At 43.1% G+C, this 16,149-nt stretch overlaps 1 protein-coding gene across 1 annotated transcript in view; it reads left to right on the top strand.

Annotated features, from left to right (window-relative positions):
- Positions 1-855: 855 nt before the first annotated feature.
- Frzb (frizzled related protein) overlaps positions 856-16,149 on the top strand; it is a 29,404-nt gene continuing 14,110 nt past the window's right edge. The window contains exons 1-2 of the mRNA XM_003478496.4: positions 856-1,609; positions 8,562-8,609. Coding sequence (XP_003478544.1) covers positions 1,132-1,609; positions 8,562-8,609 — 526 coding nt within the window. The 5' untranslated portion in view covers positions 856-1,131. The remainder of the gene's footprint in view (positions 1,610-8,561; positions 8,610-16,149) is intronic.

Raw genomic sequence — 16,149 nt, 5'->3', positions numbered from 1 at the left:
GCCTGGCTGGCCCTGCTGGGCGACTCCTGAGTGGGGACCGAGGTCTTTTGGGTCTCTTTGTCAGCGAGGGGGCGCCTGGGTTAGAGCAAGGAAGGGCTCCAGGGGTCGGGAGCAAAGGTGGCTTCCGGTTCGCGTCCCTCCCTCTCAGGAAGGCAGCATCCCGGTCTTCTGCAATCCTGCAGCTCGGTGACCTCCCCCGGGCAGGGCGGCTCATCCGCGCACCAGGTGCCAGGAGACCGCGCGGCGGGAGCTGGGGGCTTGTGTTCTAGTTTCTCCGCGGACTGAGCTCCTCGGGGTGCGAGGGTTTGGAGGTGCCCCTCCGCCTCATTACCTCTGTCGAGGAGAAACTGGTGAGAAGAGGCACGTCCCAAATGCATTTCATTTCAGTAAGCAAACTCCAAAGGCGAAGAACCCCAGCGCTTTGAAGCAGTTCGTTTCTGCTCTTCCACCTAGGAAGCTGAACCCTCAAGTTCTAATTCTACAGGGCAAAGTAAAAAATTGCAAGAAAACAAAAACAAAACCCACCCCCTGCTGGGTACTGGGGTCCCGCGTGGAGTCGCGCGCGGGTTTCCCGGCCTTAGCGCAGACGCCCAGAGCGCAGCCCGGAGCCTGGGTCAGCTCGGCCAGCGCTGGAGCGGCTGCTGGGACGTCGGAGCGGGACCTCCGGGGGGCGCGGAGCTGAGGGGTCCGGAGCGGGGCGGAGCGGAGACGGCGCTGCCTCTGCGTCCTCCCCGAGGGGGCGACGCCCCGCCCCTGCCGCGACCTCCCCGAGCCCGGCCTCGCGCGGGAACCGCCCCTCCCGCCCCCTGCTCTGCCCCGGACGCCCCGGCCCCGCCTCCCCGTGGGGGGAATGTAACACTGCCTCTGGCACTTTTTAAAAATTTATTTTAATTCAGGGGATGCGACGCTCCGCGTCCGGCTGCCTTCGCTTCTGTTCCGCTCGCCCCCGCGCCGCTCTCGCCCGAGGGATGCGCGCGGGGAATAAATAGATGCGCGGCCGAGGCGGCGCGAGGGGCCGGGGGACCCCATTGGGGGAATCTGATCCAAGGAAGCCGTGACTCGGCCGGGGGAGGAGAGGCGCCCAGATCGCGGCGCGCGGCGGAGCCGGCGGATCGCGCCTCCCGCAGGACCATGGCCCGCGGAGCCCACGGCGCCCACGGCGCCCCCCGGGCCACGCTGCTCGCCCTGGCCGCGCTCTGCCTGCTCCGCGCGCCCGCAGCCGGGGCGGCGGCCTGCGAGCCCGTGCGCATCCCCCTGTGCAAGTCCCTGCCCTGGAACATGACCAAGATGCCCAACCACCTGCACCACAGCACCCAAGCCAACGCCATCCTGGCCATCGAGCAGTTCGAAGGGCTGCTGGGCACCCACTGCAGCCCGGACCTGCTCTTCTTCCTCTGCGCCATGTACGCGCCCATCTGCACCATCGACTTCCAGCACGAGCCCATCAAGCCCTGCAAGTCGGTGTGCGAGCGGGCCCGGCAAGGCTGCGAGCCCATCCTCATCAAGTACCGCCACGCGTGGCCCGAGAGCCTGGCCTGCGAGGAGCTGCCGGTGTACGACAGGGGCGTGTGCATCTCTCCCGAGGCCATCGTCACGGCGGACGGAGCCGGTGAGTCCGCACGCTGCCCACACGTCCTCGCCCCTTCTTACTCCCCTTCACTCTCAGATTCCGTCTCAGGATCCCTCGGTCTCCCCCTAGATCACCGTCCTGTGGAGCACTTAAAAAAAAAATCTCGCGCTTCTCCAAAGGGACGCAGTCTCCCTGTGGGAGATCGGCCTTTCTGACACCCCATTCATTCCACTCCCGTCTCCTCTGGCTCTCCACTTTCTACGCTTTACGCCTGAAAGTAGCCACACTTGGTACACTGATGGGCTTGTCTTCCTAGTTTGGAGTTTCCTTGCCCCACTCTCCTGCAATCTCAGTTAGCAAGTTTCTTCTGTATCGAGCGTTTTAGGTGCTTGAGATTGTACGGAAACAACCTAAAACTGAAACCTTTATTTTCTTCTAATCACTGAAAATGCCAAGATAATTTCAGGGACCCTGCCCCAGCCCACAGATGTTTAGTACTGTGTGTTTTGCTTAGAATCCTGTTTGAGCGATTGCCTTCACCTTAAATTCCTCCCTCCTTTCAATGAGACAAATTGTATTTCCATTCTGGACTGACACTGCTGAGAAACTTTGCTCTGCATTGCTAATCAGCTTCTGCAGCTTGCTTCAATCATGGAGCCGGTGGGCTGAAATTACTGAGCTCTTTTCGCATGCCTAAAGTCACTTCGCAAAAGACATAGGGATGCAAGGAGTTATAGTTAGGCACCTTATCTCCTTACACCCATGAAATAGTTTCACCCCTTACCTCACTCTTGTGCTCTGCAAATGCTGTCTTTAATACCTAGTTTCATGCTTCTTTGTGCTTTATATGCACATTCATTTCAAGTTTTCTCTACCATGAAACTTTACTGTAGTTCTCTGTTTCGTGGAATGAATCACAAATTGTCTTCTCCCTTGTGTTTGGTCAAATTATGACATTTGTAACTTTAAAACTCCAACTAAGTCTAGTTCATTATGGTCCATTTATTTCAAACTCAATGACTGCCAACTAAGCCAAACCTCAGATTATATTCCTCATATACTTTATTTATTTATTTATGTACTAAGAATTAAACTCAGGACCTTGTGCTTGCCAGGCAGGTAATGTGCCACAGAGCTATATCCCTGGGCCTCTTCATTTACTTTAAAATTGAAACATTTTGTTTTGTTTTGCTTTGTTTTACACTGTGGTCCTCTTTGGTAGCTTCCCAGGACCAGCTCTGTTCTGAGATGTGTTGACTTGATAGTCTCATCAATGTTCATTTATTGGACATCAGCTTTGTCTTCTGCTGCCCCTGAACTTCTCACATAGGCTTGTGTTTGCAGTTGCATTTCTAGTTAAATGTTATGTTATTCAGATAAGTTACACTCATTCATTAACATAAAATGAGAAGAGAGCGAGGCAGAGACTTGTACAAACAGCTAAAAGACCAAAACCAGAGGTACAGATTTCAAGAACTTATTGATGGTCACCTCACTGAGTTGATCAGTCTTTGAAAGAACATAGTGTCTTTTTTTTTTTGCATAGGGTCTCATATATAGTTCAGGCTGGCCTTGAACTCACAATGTAGTCCATGCTGGCCTGTAACTCACAGCAGTCCTCCTGCCTCAGCCTTTTGAGTGCTGGGATTACAGGCATGTGCCACCATACCTGGCATGTCTTCTTGACGTTACTCAAGAACCGAGAGCTAGATGGGTAACTTAATCAGAAAGTATTTCTTTTTTGTCTCCGGGTTGATATACTCTTGAGGCTTTGTACCTGCCCCAGTCCCTGGCCCCACAGACTCTGGAAGAGCTCAGTGCAGTGGCTGCCTTACGTGCCAGGCACTTAGCCCCAGTTAAATGCTCACACTCTGCAGGCCAAGGGCTAGTAATGAGGTGGCAGTGGTTCATGCTGAAATGCATCCTCCACTGAAAGGGCAAAATTTGCTCTTAGAGCCCTTTGAGAGAGGGACCTGGCATGAGTGAGGTTTGGCAAGGTTAGTGGCTCTCAAAAAGCCACAGTCAGTATGGATGGGAAGCAGTTTCATTAAGTGACCCCAAGTAACCTATCACCACACACCAAAAGCAGAACAATTGCCTCATTGAAAAGCTCCAATACAACTTGCATGGAAATTGTCAGTCCAGAAGACCCGATTTCTGAGTTGCTTTATAATGCCATAGTATTTGTTTTGCTGACAGCATCCTTGTTGGAGAAATAAGTAGCAGGAGGTGATTGTTGAAATCGTATTTTAGTGGTGCTCCTCCTCCTCAAACCTTCCGTATGAACCAGAACTATGGTGGTTGGAAAGACCTAAGAGGGTCGTGAGATGGGAACAGAAGGGTAGATTGTAGCCTGCCAGGTTCCCTGGTTTCCAGGGTCAGTACATTGAAAGTTACATGCAGTTTGGTCAAGCTGTCAGGTACCTAGAGTTCCTTAGAAACTACCATATGTGACCTGTCTTATTTATGATGCAATATACTCTTTGATTTACTGGGATACGGTCGTTCATGACACATATTTTTTTCCTCCATATATATACCACATCCTGTGTCTTATGATTAGACTCTGTCCAGCCAATATAAAAATGAGGGTGCCTCAATAAATGGGATCAGCAGGAGTTCCTGTGCATGTTGCTCTGTTCCCTCGTGGTACATTGTGACTCCCCCAAAATGTTTACGACATTTCACAAAGCAAAGTCTTACTGAAATAGAATAATGCTTCATATTACTTTTCACTAGCAAAACACTAAGGATAAAGCTACTTTTATAAAGAACAGGTTAGACGTGGACATTACTAATAAATTAAATTTATTCTCCTTACACACGTAATATTTACTATGGCTCCATATGCTGCTTCCCATGCTTTATCTACGATCTCATTTCAGCTAGTTAATCAACACATTTAGTTAAATATTGACTGTTGCACGATGAGGAAAGAGTATGGTCTTCGAGTCAGGCAAAGTGTTGAATCTCCACTTTTCTCCCATCAGTTTGCAGAAAATGTGCATAACCGCTCTGATTCAGTGTTTTAGCTATAAAACAAGGACCAAACTTCTTACATCCTAAGGGTGCAAAACAGATTGAATTACAGAGCATGTGAAGCATTAAGTCTAGTACCTACTACATAGCAATCCTGGAGGATTCGCTCAAGTAATAGTAACTATCATTGCTATATCACATTGACTGATAATTCCTTTCTTTGCAAATAAATACAGGTACAGCCTAGAACTTGTGTCAGTTCATTTCTGGGAAACACATTTTTACACCAGGCCCTAATGGGAGAAGCAGATCTTAATTCTTGTGATTATATAAAGTTAATGGTTGATATTATACAAACCAACCTGGGCTGCAAGCCCAAGAGCAAATCCCCTTGGGGAATAACAGGCGATGGTTAATTATGACCCTTGACCGCAGTTCCTTATAAACAGCCTATGTCAAGAACCAAGACTGAGCCGGTCGATGGTGCACTATTTCACAGCTATTTCCACCCCAGCCACCGTCTGCCATGCCAAGGGCTGTATAATCGCCCCTCAGTGATGCTGGTCTCTGCGCAGCGCTGCTCTGTCCCTGGGCTCCTGCTCAACACGCCCTGTGCCCTCGCGCCCAGCAGAGGTGCCAGCTTCAGCGCGCACAGACAGCAGCGCGATCATTTCTCTCCTCTCTGGGAACAGGCGGCCTTTTCTTTAGCTCTGATCTACAAATATTTGAGGGGCCAAATACCAAGAAGGAAGGCCAGGGGAGGAATAAGGAATGGGAAGGAGAAATGGAAATTTTAGATTGAGAGAGAGAAAAAACATGGTACATACAGGGCTAAGCGTCCCTCACCGTGTGAAATATAGAAAGACACTGCATGAGGCCTGGCAGAGTATCTCGGTGTTATGGCATTGATTGTATTTGGGTAATCTGATCACCAGTGATAGGATATCTTACGTCGTCCCTAAATATTTTTAACAATTTATTTTTTTTAAAATTCCTTTTTACCTGACTTTCAAGTAGTCATTGAACGAGCAAAATGGACTAAGTTATATTTGGTCTTTACTTTTCTGCCAGCTGTCTAGAAAAGGAGGCTTGTGGTTTTGTGTAATGAAGATCTGGATGCTTTGCCAAAGCAGAGAGACTCCAAAGTATTAGAGTTACGGGTCCTTCTTCGGAATTGTAGATTTGCAGTTGCTTTTGTACTGTGACAAGAGAAGTCCCTCGCTGTTGCTCTTGGTCGAGAATCGAGTCGGTAAAGGACGAAGCACGACAGAGATGTTTAATAATAACATCGCTGCGGAGAGGGTGCGCCAGCCTCCGGCCGGAGGTCGCAGTAGCAGCACGGTAGCTTCATTGTCCTAGCAGCTCTACGGCAAGTACTGTTGGTCCCATTTTGCAGAAAAGAAAGCCAAGGCATTTGGAGAAATAAAGTGACTCGAGAAGTTAGTTCAGTTGGTAAGAAAATGTTTTCGAGCCAAGACCTCTTCCACTCCGTGCTTTCTCTTTTATTAAGAAATACGGCTCCTCGGCTTTATAGTCTGTTGTCTTTTGCCCATCTGGTTACAGTTAAAGGGACAATTTTTTCACTGTCCCTTTGAAAGCCCATTTGTATGTGGCTTAAGGGAATGAAGCAGACATGGACTCCAAGAGCCGTGGAGGTGGCAAAGGCGTGCATTCCACATCATCTCCTCCAACTCGGACCTCAGGGTGGACCCCTCAGCTCCCACCCATGAGCCTCTTCCTGGTTGGTGTTTCCTGTGTCACTGAGAGCCCACACACCCTCGCTGCCCAGACTTAGGAGTCAGTCTTGCTTCCCTCCATTTCGTCTCTCACATTCAGTCAGGTCTGCTGCACCTACTGGGACTGCCATTTGCACCCCCTTCTCTCCGAGGCCTTTTCTTAGTTTGGAGCCCCGCACTTTTACATAGATTGTGGCCAGATGATGATAACTAGTTCCCTTGTCTCCAGGATGCCTCCTTCTTAGCTCACCAAGGAAATGAAAAACCTGTTGCTTGCACGCCTGTAATCCTGATACTCTGGGATGCTGAGGCAGTAGGGTGTGAGTTTGAGCTTTATTCTGGGAAGTTTAGTGATTGAGTGAGATATTGTCTCAAATATAAAATAAAAAGATCTGGGGATGTAGCTCAGTGTAGATACTTTGGATTCAATCTTCAGCACTGCCAAAAAAAAAAAAAACCCAATAAAATTTAAAACGTGAAAGAAGTAAAATACCCTGACACCCTCAAGCCTTCATGATCCTTCTCTTGCTTCCTTTTTCTCTGGTTATTATGTTTTCTGCTCAGCCGCACTGGTGGATATTCAGGTCGCAGGATGCATATTGCCTTTCGAACCCTAATACCTTTTGCAGTACACATCCCCACCTGGAAAACCCTCCTTCCTCACCTCCCACAGCTGCTTTAAATTCTTCCTCCAGAACCTTTGTGATCCCCACCAGAAATCCTTGTGCCTCAAAATCTAACAGTACAGTTATCTATTCTTTTAGTTCAGGATCATTTTGATAGTAGAGTTCCTAAACTTAACTTCCCAACAGCATTTTTGGGGGGATAATTTATGGTCATAAAACTCTTTTATAGTTTTAATGACTGGCTTCTAAATATTTTTCAAAATGTAATAATGTTTCCCTGTGGATGTAAGTGTAAGAAGGAAAACATTCCCCTTGGCTCAAGGGTTTTAAAGGAGATTTCCTTTTCCAACAGAAGAGTCTTATTTTTCATTTTCATATAACTTTTGTACGCTAAATGTTTCAAGTGTTGTAATTTCTTCATCTACCAGGATATTATTTTTATATAAACCCTATGTGTTTTATCACATTATTCAGAAACAGAAAATCTACTGGCACATTAATCTCCAACATGAATATAGTTATCATGAATGAAGTTTGATTGGAATACAAGCCCTTAAGTTAATATATGGCCAAGTTGAGCAAATGTTTTAGAACTAGTATTTGCTGCCTGCTTATCGATTGATTTTTAGACTGCTATCTTTCCTTGAATAGAGCTTTTTAAACACCAGCTGAGATCTGGAGGTGTAGCTCAGGGAATGCACAGGGACCTGGGGTCGATTCCCCACCACCGGAAAAACAAACAAAACCCGTTGATAATGACTAAACCTGACAAAGTAATTCATTAACTATAATTGTGGTCATTGGTGTCCTGTAAACCCCTCTTTGTTTAATTTAGGATATATTGGGACAGTGACAGAGGAAAAACATTATTTTCTGTTAGGATACACTACACGGAGGCATTACATTCATTTAGCTAAGGTGTTAATCAAGTTTTAACTCATATATAAAAGCATGAGTTGGAGTGTCACTGAGTCCATATGGGGAAGGAGGGCATTCTGGTGGGGCCCTGGGTGCTATTCATTAGAGGCCGCTTTCTTAATTAGAGCAAACAAGACCTTTTTTGTGACCATAGTCTGGTACTGCAGCATCATGAAAAGAACCAATGACAGTATCTAGTAATTATCACATCTATTAACTGCACTGGGCATGAATTGTTTCTGGGTATACGTTTGCTTTCTGCGAAGATCTGCTTATTCTGTAGCTGACAAAAGGGGCTGGATGCTTTCTAAATGTTTCCTGAGGGCACCCCGGCATTTGCTGGGTGCACGCCTCTTGAGACATCTATTTATTCACCAGTGTGTTTGATTCTGTGTAATCAAGTCACAGTGGTTGGGTGAACGCCTAACGTTTGCACGGATTTCACTGTGATAGGGTTCTCATCACTTATAACTTTTCTGAAATTCAAATACAAGTTACTTATTAGAGCCTGAAATTTATGCACAGTTGATGGGGATTCGAAAACAGCCCTTTTCAGTCACCCTGAGGAGTAGCAACATCCTTACTTGTCACACTAATAAGAGTGCCAGCCTCACCTCCCTGGGACACCTGGTTCTGACCAGCTCCAGCTTGCCACTGGATTAGGTTTTTGTGTAGGAATTCTTGAAGCCATAATAGCAGATATGTTATGGTTCTTTCCTTGTCACCTTTCAGATTTTCCTATGGATTCTAGTAACGGAAACTGTCGAGGGGCCAGCAGTGGTGAGTATCCCAGTGTCGTCCTGGTTTTCATCTGTGATCATCACATTGGTCTTTCATGCAGTCTTCATCCTCCAGCCTTCTCTGTGGAAGTTTGTGCCCTAACATTTTAAAAGTCAAGTCCAAAGTATTTCTCGGGCCACTTCACAGGGTCCCTCCTGAAAATCCATGAGCTAGTCTCCAATAAAGCTTTCCTTACTTCCTTTAAAAAAGTTATTTATGGGCTGGGGATTTAGCTCAGTGGCATAAGCGCCTGCCTTGCAAGCAAGCAGTCGTGAGTTCAATCCCTGGTACCAATAAAAAGGAAAAAGGCCAAAAAAAAAGTTATTTATTTGTATTAATGTCATGTTTAATGTTAGGATAAAAATAAAATTGACCTTTTCTTTTGCTATATACTGATGGTTTGATATCTGAAGTTTTAATGAGTGTATAAATTCGTGTAACCATCATGATCAGGATACAATACAATTTTATCAGCCCCCAAAATACCTTCATATCAAATCCCTTTATAATTGCATGTTTCACCTACCCTGAACCACTGATAATCCCTCATCTGTTCTCTGTTCACTTACTAGTGTGTTTTTTGGGGATTGCCATTTAAGTAAAATGATAGAGGATGGTGACCTTCCGCGAATGGTTTTTTTTTCACTGAGCGTAATGTCTGAGAGTTCCCAAGATTTCACATGTGTCAATAGCCCATTCCTTTTTGTGACTGGATATTGAATATATTTTCATTTGTTTATCCATCACTCTTAGAAGGACAGGTAGGGTTTTGTTATGTTTTGTTTTCTTAGGTATTGGCAATTGTCAAGAGGGCTGCTATAAACCTTCATATACAGGGTTGGTATGAATGTGAATTTCATTTCTATGGGGTGAATATCTTTCATTTCTATGGGGAGTAGAATTTCTGGGATACATGGTAAGGATATGTTTAACTTTATACACCTCTGTCAAACTGTATCCAGAATGGCGGTCAAATTTTGCACTAATACAGAGAATTTCAGTTGCGCTGTATCCTTGCTGGCACTTGGAACTGTCGGTTTTTAAAAAAAAAATGTTAGCTATTTTAATAGGTGTATAAATATAGCTTAGTACTTGCATTTTCCTAATAATGATGCTGAATAATCACTTTCTGGGCTTATTTGCCATCAGATAAATTCTTTCTGGTGACTTGTTAGTTCTGCTATTTTGTTTGTTTCTAAGTAATGAGTTTTGAGATTCTTGATTATATTGCAAATACGAAGAATGATCTTTTGGTTTCATTCTGTTTTTCTATTTTCAATTTTTTTGATTCCTATTTTATTTTGCTTGTTCTGGATTCCTTTAAGGGTACATGCTTTATATTTAAGAACTTTCCTATATTTTTATATTTGAGAACTTTCTTATTTTTAAAGTATAATTTAATGCTATAAATACCCATCAAAGTGTAACTTTAGTTGAACACCACAGATTTTGATAGTTTCTAAAAATTTTTCTTCAGTTTAAAAATGTTTTCTAATTTCGTTTGAGAATTATTCTGTTTAATTTGTTGCTATTTAGGAATTTTCCTTTTTTAAAAAAAAATTCTGTTATGGTCAGAGAACATACTTTATATGATTTCAGATCTTCTAAATTTATTAAGGTTTATTCTATGACCCAGGAAGTGATGTATCTTGATAAATGTTTCATATGCTCTTGGAAAAAAGTGTGTTTTACAGTTGAACAGAGTATTCTTTAAACGTTCATTTTATTCAGTTAACACTTGTATTTAGTTCTTTTATATTCTTGCCAATTTTTTTATCTCTTAGAGTGATGTGTAGATCTCCAAATATTTTCATGGAATTTTAAAATCTCTTTTTTAGTCCTGATAGTAGTGTTTTGTGGATTTCAAAGGGCCATTATTGGACACATATATTTAATATTTTCACATCTTCTGGCAAATTGATGCTTTAATTATGTAATGTCTTTCTCTGATAATCTTTGCAGCTGTTAAATCTGTTTTGCCTCCAATTTTCTTTATAGTAAATACTTTTTCTGTCATTCTGTTTTGCATACTTAAATCATTATTTCTAGATAACTTTATTTTTTGCCATAACTTTAAAAATAAATTTTAAGTAGATGTCTTGTAGACATCACCCGTCTCAATGTGTTTCATGATTGATTTTCTAAAAATGCATTCTGCCATTGGCTTTTTGTTTGGTGTATTTTGACCATTTCATCTATGTAATCTAATGTTTGTATTGAGGCCTGCCACTTCACTTGTCGCTTAATGGCTCCTTGTCTTTTATTTTCTTTTTGTCTTTTGCATAATTGGAGTGTCCCTCCCTCTGCCTTCCCACATAAGAGTCTGGGTGTGAGTGTGTATTCATGAGACAGTGTCATATTTTTCCTTTCAGACATTAAATATGTTTTAAGCCTCTCGAGAGAAGAACAATACTGTATTTACACAGATGTTTGTAATTTTTGGTTCTTCCTTATTGTCTTATATTCCATTAGCCTCCTGGTGTCGTTTTCCTGCTGTCTGCAGGACTTCCTTTGGCACTTCTTTTAGAGCAGTTCGGGGGGCAACAAATTCTCTGTTTTCCTTTACCTTTTGAAAATGACTTCATTTCACTTTCATTCCTGAAGGATATTTTCATTGGATAGAAAACTCTTGGTTGGCAGCTTATTTAACACTTAAAAATATGCCGCTTACTTCCAGCCTCCTGTTTCTTATGGGAAACTGGCGGGCATCCAAACCCTTGTCCCCCTGACAGTGATGCAGGGGCTTCCGCTGCCTTCTTTTGAGATCCTTGTCTTTAGTCTTAGCAGCGTGACTGTGACATACCTGGGCATGGACCTCTCTGAGTGCCTGTGAAGGTTAACTGAGATTCCTGAACCCATAAAAGGAAGCATTTTTTATACTACGCTGTCTTCTGCAAGATGTGAACGTTAGATCTTTTGACACTGCCCCATAACCCTGGGTCACCTTCCCTCTCAATCATTGTTTCCTCTCTGTTATTTACATCCTTTCTGTTGATCTGTCTTAATTCTTGCGAGTTCCACTCTGTATCCACTCTGTATCACCACGAAGATTTTGTTACTGTATTTTGCAAAATTAAAATTTCCGTTTGATTTATCTCTACATTTTGATTTTTTTTTTTTTTTTTTTTTTGTGAAGACTTACCTTTTCATCCGTTTCAAAGTTGTCTACTCTTTATTTGGGGGCATTTTAATAATGGCTTCCTGAAAGACACTGTTGGATAATTTCAACATCTGTATCGCTGAAATATCTTTTTCCTTCGAGGTTGAGATTCTCCATGTTCTTCATAGGTAGAATAATGTTGTGTTGTTTTATTATATTGGCGCATATTTGCAGTACATGAAGTTTACATTCTTCCTGGGGACTGGATGTGTGCACAAACACAGCTGATTCTTTCAGTCCCCTTCTCCCACTCATCTCCCTCAGCCCTGCATTCCCTTCCCACAACGTTCTTACTGTTAGCATCACTCCTAGCTCACCTGCGATGCACAGCGTTTACTCTCACTGAGGTCCTGAAGTTCCTGTGCACCGTGCGTCTTAATTCTGATTACTTCCCCCGCCCTTCTCCCCTCACCTCTGTCTCCTGGACTCTCCCACTTTTGCAACAGATCTCTTCCTTTGTGTCCTCCTGCCTGTCCTTCATACTTTGTGCAGAAAAGCGTGCAAGTCAAATACGCAGCTTTAGGGCCTGGGGATTTAGCTCAGCGGCATAAGCGCCTGCCTTTAAAGCAGGCAGTCGTGAGTTCGATCCCCAGTACTGATAAAAAGGAAAAACACACACACAAAATACGCGGCTTTGTGCATTTTCACAAGATCAACACTCTGGCAAACACCATATAAACCAAGATCTACAATGTTTACCAGCCCGGCAGAAGCCTCCCAGTGGCTAAGCCCTGCCTTCTTCCCAAAGGGAAGTCCTAGCAGGAATCCTAATGCCACAGATTAATTTCGCCTGGTCTAGAATTGGATCTCAAGATCATCCTTCAGCGCAGGCTTTTTATGTATGCATATGGCTTCATTTGTTCTTCATTATGATGTGGATTCGCATAGCTGTTCATTTTCATGACTGTATAGAATTCTACCCTTGAATGCACCACATGTTATTCATGCTGATATTCCTGGATTTGGGGGTTATTTTCTAGTTTCTGTTATGAAGTGCTGCCTTTATTTCTACAAGAATATTATAGCTACAATTAATGGAATGTGTTCCTTCCTTTTCACTGCTCTTTTGGTCAGTATGTCCTGTCTTAAAAGGTATTTCAACGAAGAAGTGGAACATTCATTAAGTTGTAAATAATTTGAAATACAATTTTCATTCACTTGGGAAAGTTTTCACTGTTGATTTCCCCTGAGTGTTTATCAGGGAGAAAGCGTTTGATCTAAGGCAATATACACCAAAGATACCGCCAGCAACCATTTGTCTTATTAAAAACATGAGTGAGTAGAATTAGTTAGAACTTTTTAAGAGTCACTTTGCTAATCACTGGATGTGACTGAAAGTGTTTCTCAGTGTCAAGAAAGCAGTTGGAAATCATTGTGTCCAGCAATGCGGGATGTTAATAGTGCCCTCCCTGTTATGTTTGCTCAAAGGAAGCAAAAAGGCTCATTTGTATAATAGTGCAATTGTTGAGTCACAAGTTCTGGTCAAGTGGAAATGGGCTCTATCAATTTGTCCCGAAGGTAATGTAGAGTAGTACAGAGCTTCAGTGTGTGGAGAGGGACGATTCCAGCCACACTATGAGCAGTACACCAGAGCAGTTCAGCAGGGAAGACTACCTGGACCATGCAGTGCTGCTGGGCTTGGAGTTTACTGTTCCTTAAAAAAAGTTTTCCTGTTCCCTGCTATATTGGGAAACAAGCAAACAGGTAAAACCAAAAATCATTCTGTTTGTGAGGAAAAAAAAAGCCACTGATGTATTTACATGTTCCAAAAAGAAAAGGTAATTTGTTCACACTCAGATATTTGGGAGAAATTGAACAGCTGAGCTGGATCATGATAAAACAGGAAATGAAGACAGCACGAAAACATTGTAACCCGCACCGTGACCCCTTTCCAAAGTGTCAAGCTGTTTGTGTCTGGAATTTGGAGAAGACATTCTCTCTCTCCGGTTAATTTATTCTTTGCCTCAAAGCGGAGCAGTTTCCTTGTTCTTTTTTGGAGCTAATGACTGGGCAGCTTCTGATTTATATGTGTGTTACTGTTGTAAATCCTATCACAGTGGGGACTGGACCCTCTCTATTTGCTTAGTGTGGAATATATGTGTAGGGAAAAAATTAGTTCCATTCCACTGAGTCAGTTTATCAAATCAGCACAGAAAGTTGTGACAGATGTGCAGATGGTTCAGAGAAAAGGTGTGCTTTTAATTAAAATAACTCCAAGAATAATTCTCCTGCTCTTATGTTTTGTGATGACAATGAATATATATGAGTGTTTACGTTTAAAAGCACACCAGTTCCACCGGAGAGGAAATATGGTTTGTAAACTCTGACACTAATGAACTCTGTGAGCATGAGCAAATCTCTGGTTTACTTCCCAATATAAAATCAGATTGTATTGACCTCTGCACTCCCTTCTGCAAATGTTTACGGACTACAGATGCTGAATTAACTTGGGACAACTTCTAAGGTCCCCAGAAAAGATTATGATGGGTAAATAGTATTTTTTGTAACTGTTATAGCGGCTTGGAAGTAGTCCGCTACTTTACAACAGTTGACCCTTTTAACCAGTTCTCTTTCCTCACCCTTCTCCTTCAGCTACTACTCAACTTGTCCTAGTTTTTCTCCTCCTGTGCCCCAGCTCCGGGCGCATCTCAGGCCTCCTTCCCTTCCCTCTTCTCCGCTTTCCTGATGGTGATTTCTTCTGGAGTCCACTGCTACTTCTGTGACTGGTAGCTCTGATCGCCCTCCCAGAAACAGTATCACATTTTTCCCACCGATAAATAATTTTATCTAGGTGTCTTATTTGAATTCAGGTAAACATATTTGATAACTAAAATAATGTTTTCACTTAAAATTTTTCTCCTTGCGATTTTCTGATTTAGTTTGTGGCGCAGTATATTTCCGTAGGTCCCCAGTATGAGGATTCAGAGCTGGTTTCAGTTCACGCATGCATCCCATCTTTGGTCAGGACCCTAGTGCACAGGGACAATCTAAGCAGACCACGGGCCAAGGCCGCGAGGCCAAGGAGGCGGCAGGCCACAGCATTTCCCTTCCCTTTGGCCTCTTTTGTATGTGTTTGGCGTTGAATAGACCCATGACATTCGACAGACCGTGAAGTCCATTTTGTCATTTTGTTGACTGGCTTCTTATCATGAAACGTAACACTTCAGAGTCAGAAGGAGAAATGGTTAAAACTGCATTGATTCTTCCAATATTTGCATATTCTGAATGACCCTCCATTCCTGCAAGTTTGTGAAAGGTAGTTCACGTAAAATTTTCCCCAAAACTATCCCCTAAAGGGATAAATTGAATTTCCTTTTCCCACTAGTAGTGTTAGCCCTCATCCATAAGCAATTCCCTTTTACAAAGTGCAAATTACTCTGAATTGAGTCCTTTATTACAATATTTGAGGTTTGTTTTTACAGCTAAGTTGAGCAAATGTTACTTTTGCTTTTTAAAGCCTTATTATATTCCCTAGGTTCACCAGTCAACCTCATCACATTTTCCATATACGGCCCCGACCCAAGATAAAATTTAATACGATATTTTTACCCCGTGTAGATAGTTAGGAAATAAATATTATTTTAAATGTATAATGAATGGCTGCTAAGTCTTGGCACACTTCATTTTATGGGAAATGGGAGGAATGTCTTATATGAATTTTTATGGTAATGCTACTTTATTAAGATTCAATTTCCTTACAGTAAAATGTATAAGTCCCAAGCGTGTGTCACATTGAATTTTGGCAAATGTGTGTACCCCTCTAAGTATCAGCTAGAGAAAAACAAGAAACTTTTCCATTGAGAAAATTTCCTTGTGCCTGTGGGCCAAGTACAGTTTTAACTGTGTTACTCTGAATCTCTGTTGTCTGATTGTCACCTTCAGGTAAATGGAATCATACAGCACATCGTTTATGACTTGCTGTTTTTGCTTATTCTAATTTTATTTTAGACTTACCCATTGGGTGTTGTACATCATGCATTATCCCTTCTGCTATAATAAATCCATTGGTGATCATAACCCCAATAAGATTTTTAAATTCTAGCCTTTTAAATATTGTTCTGGCTTTGCTATAGTTCTCAGTTTCTGATTCCACTGATTCTTCTAATTGTTTGTGTTTTTCCTTTCATCAGTGGGGTCAAGATGCTAGGGTTCTGATGGTTTGCTTCGTTTTCTGATGTCCCCGGAGCAGTGCGACCCTGTAGGTTTTCCACGAAGTGTTCCTTCCATGACTCGTTATTTGGGGCAGAGGGGCTGTGGTTGGGCTTAGGGGAGGAACCCGAGGCCGTTCTCACATCTCCGTGGTTCTCTTGGCAGAGTGGGACTGACCTTCCAGAAGGCCAAGTGTTGTGTTGCTCTGTACAGCAGGCCCATCCGAACAGG

The sequence above is a fragment of the Cavia porcellus genome, unplaced genomic scaffold (assembly GCF_034190915.1).
Source record: "Cavia porcellus strain 051 isolate PalLab524CR breed Dunkin Hartley unplaced genomic scaffold, mCavPor4.1 scaffold_12, whole genome shotgun sequence".
In the NCBI taxonomy this organism is placed as follows: Eukaryota; Metazoa; Chordata; class Mammalia; order Rodentia; family Caviidae; genus Cavia; species Cavia porcellus.
This window is presented reverse-complemented; position numbering and strand designations above follow the sequence as displayed.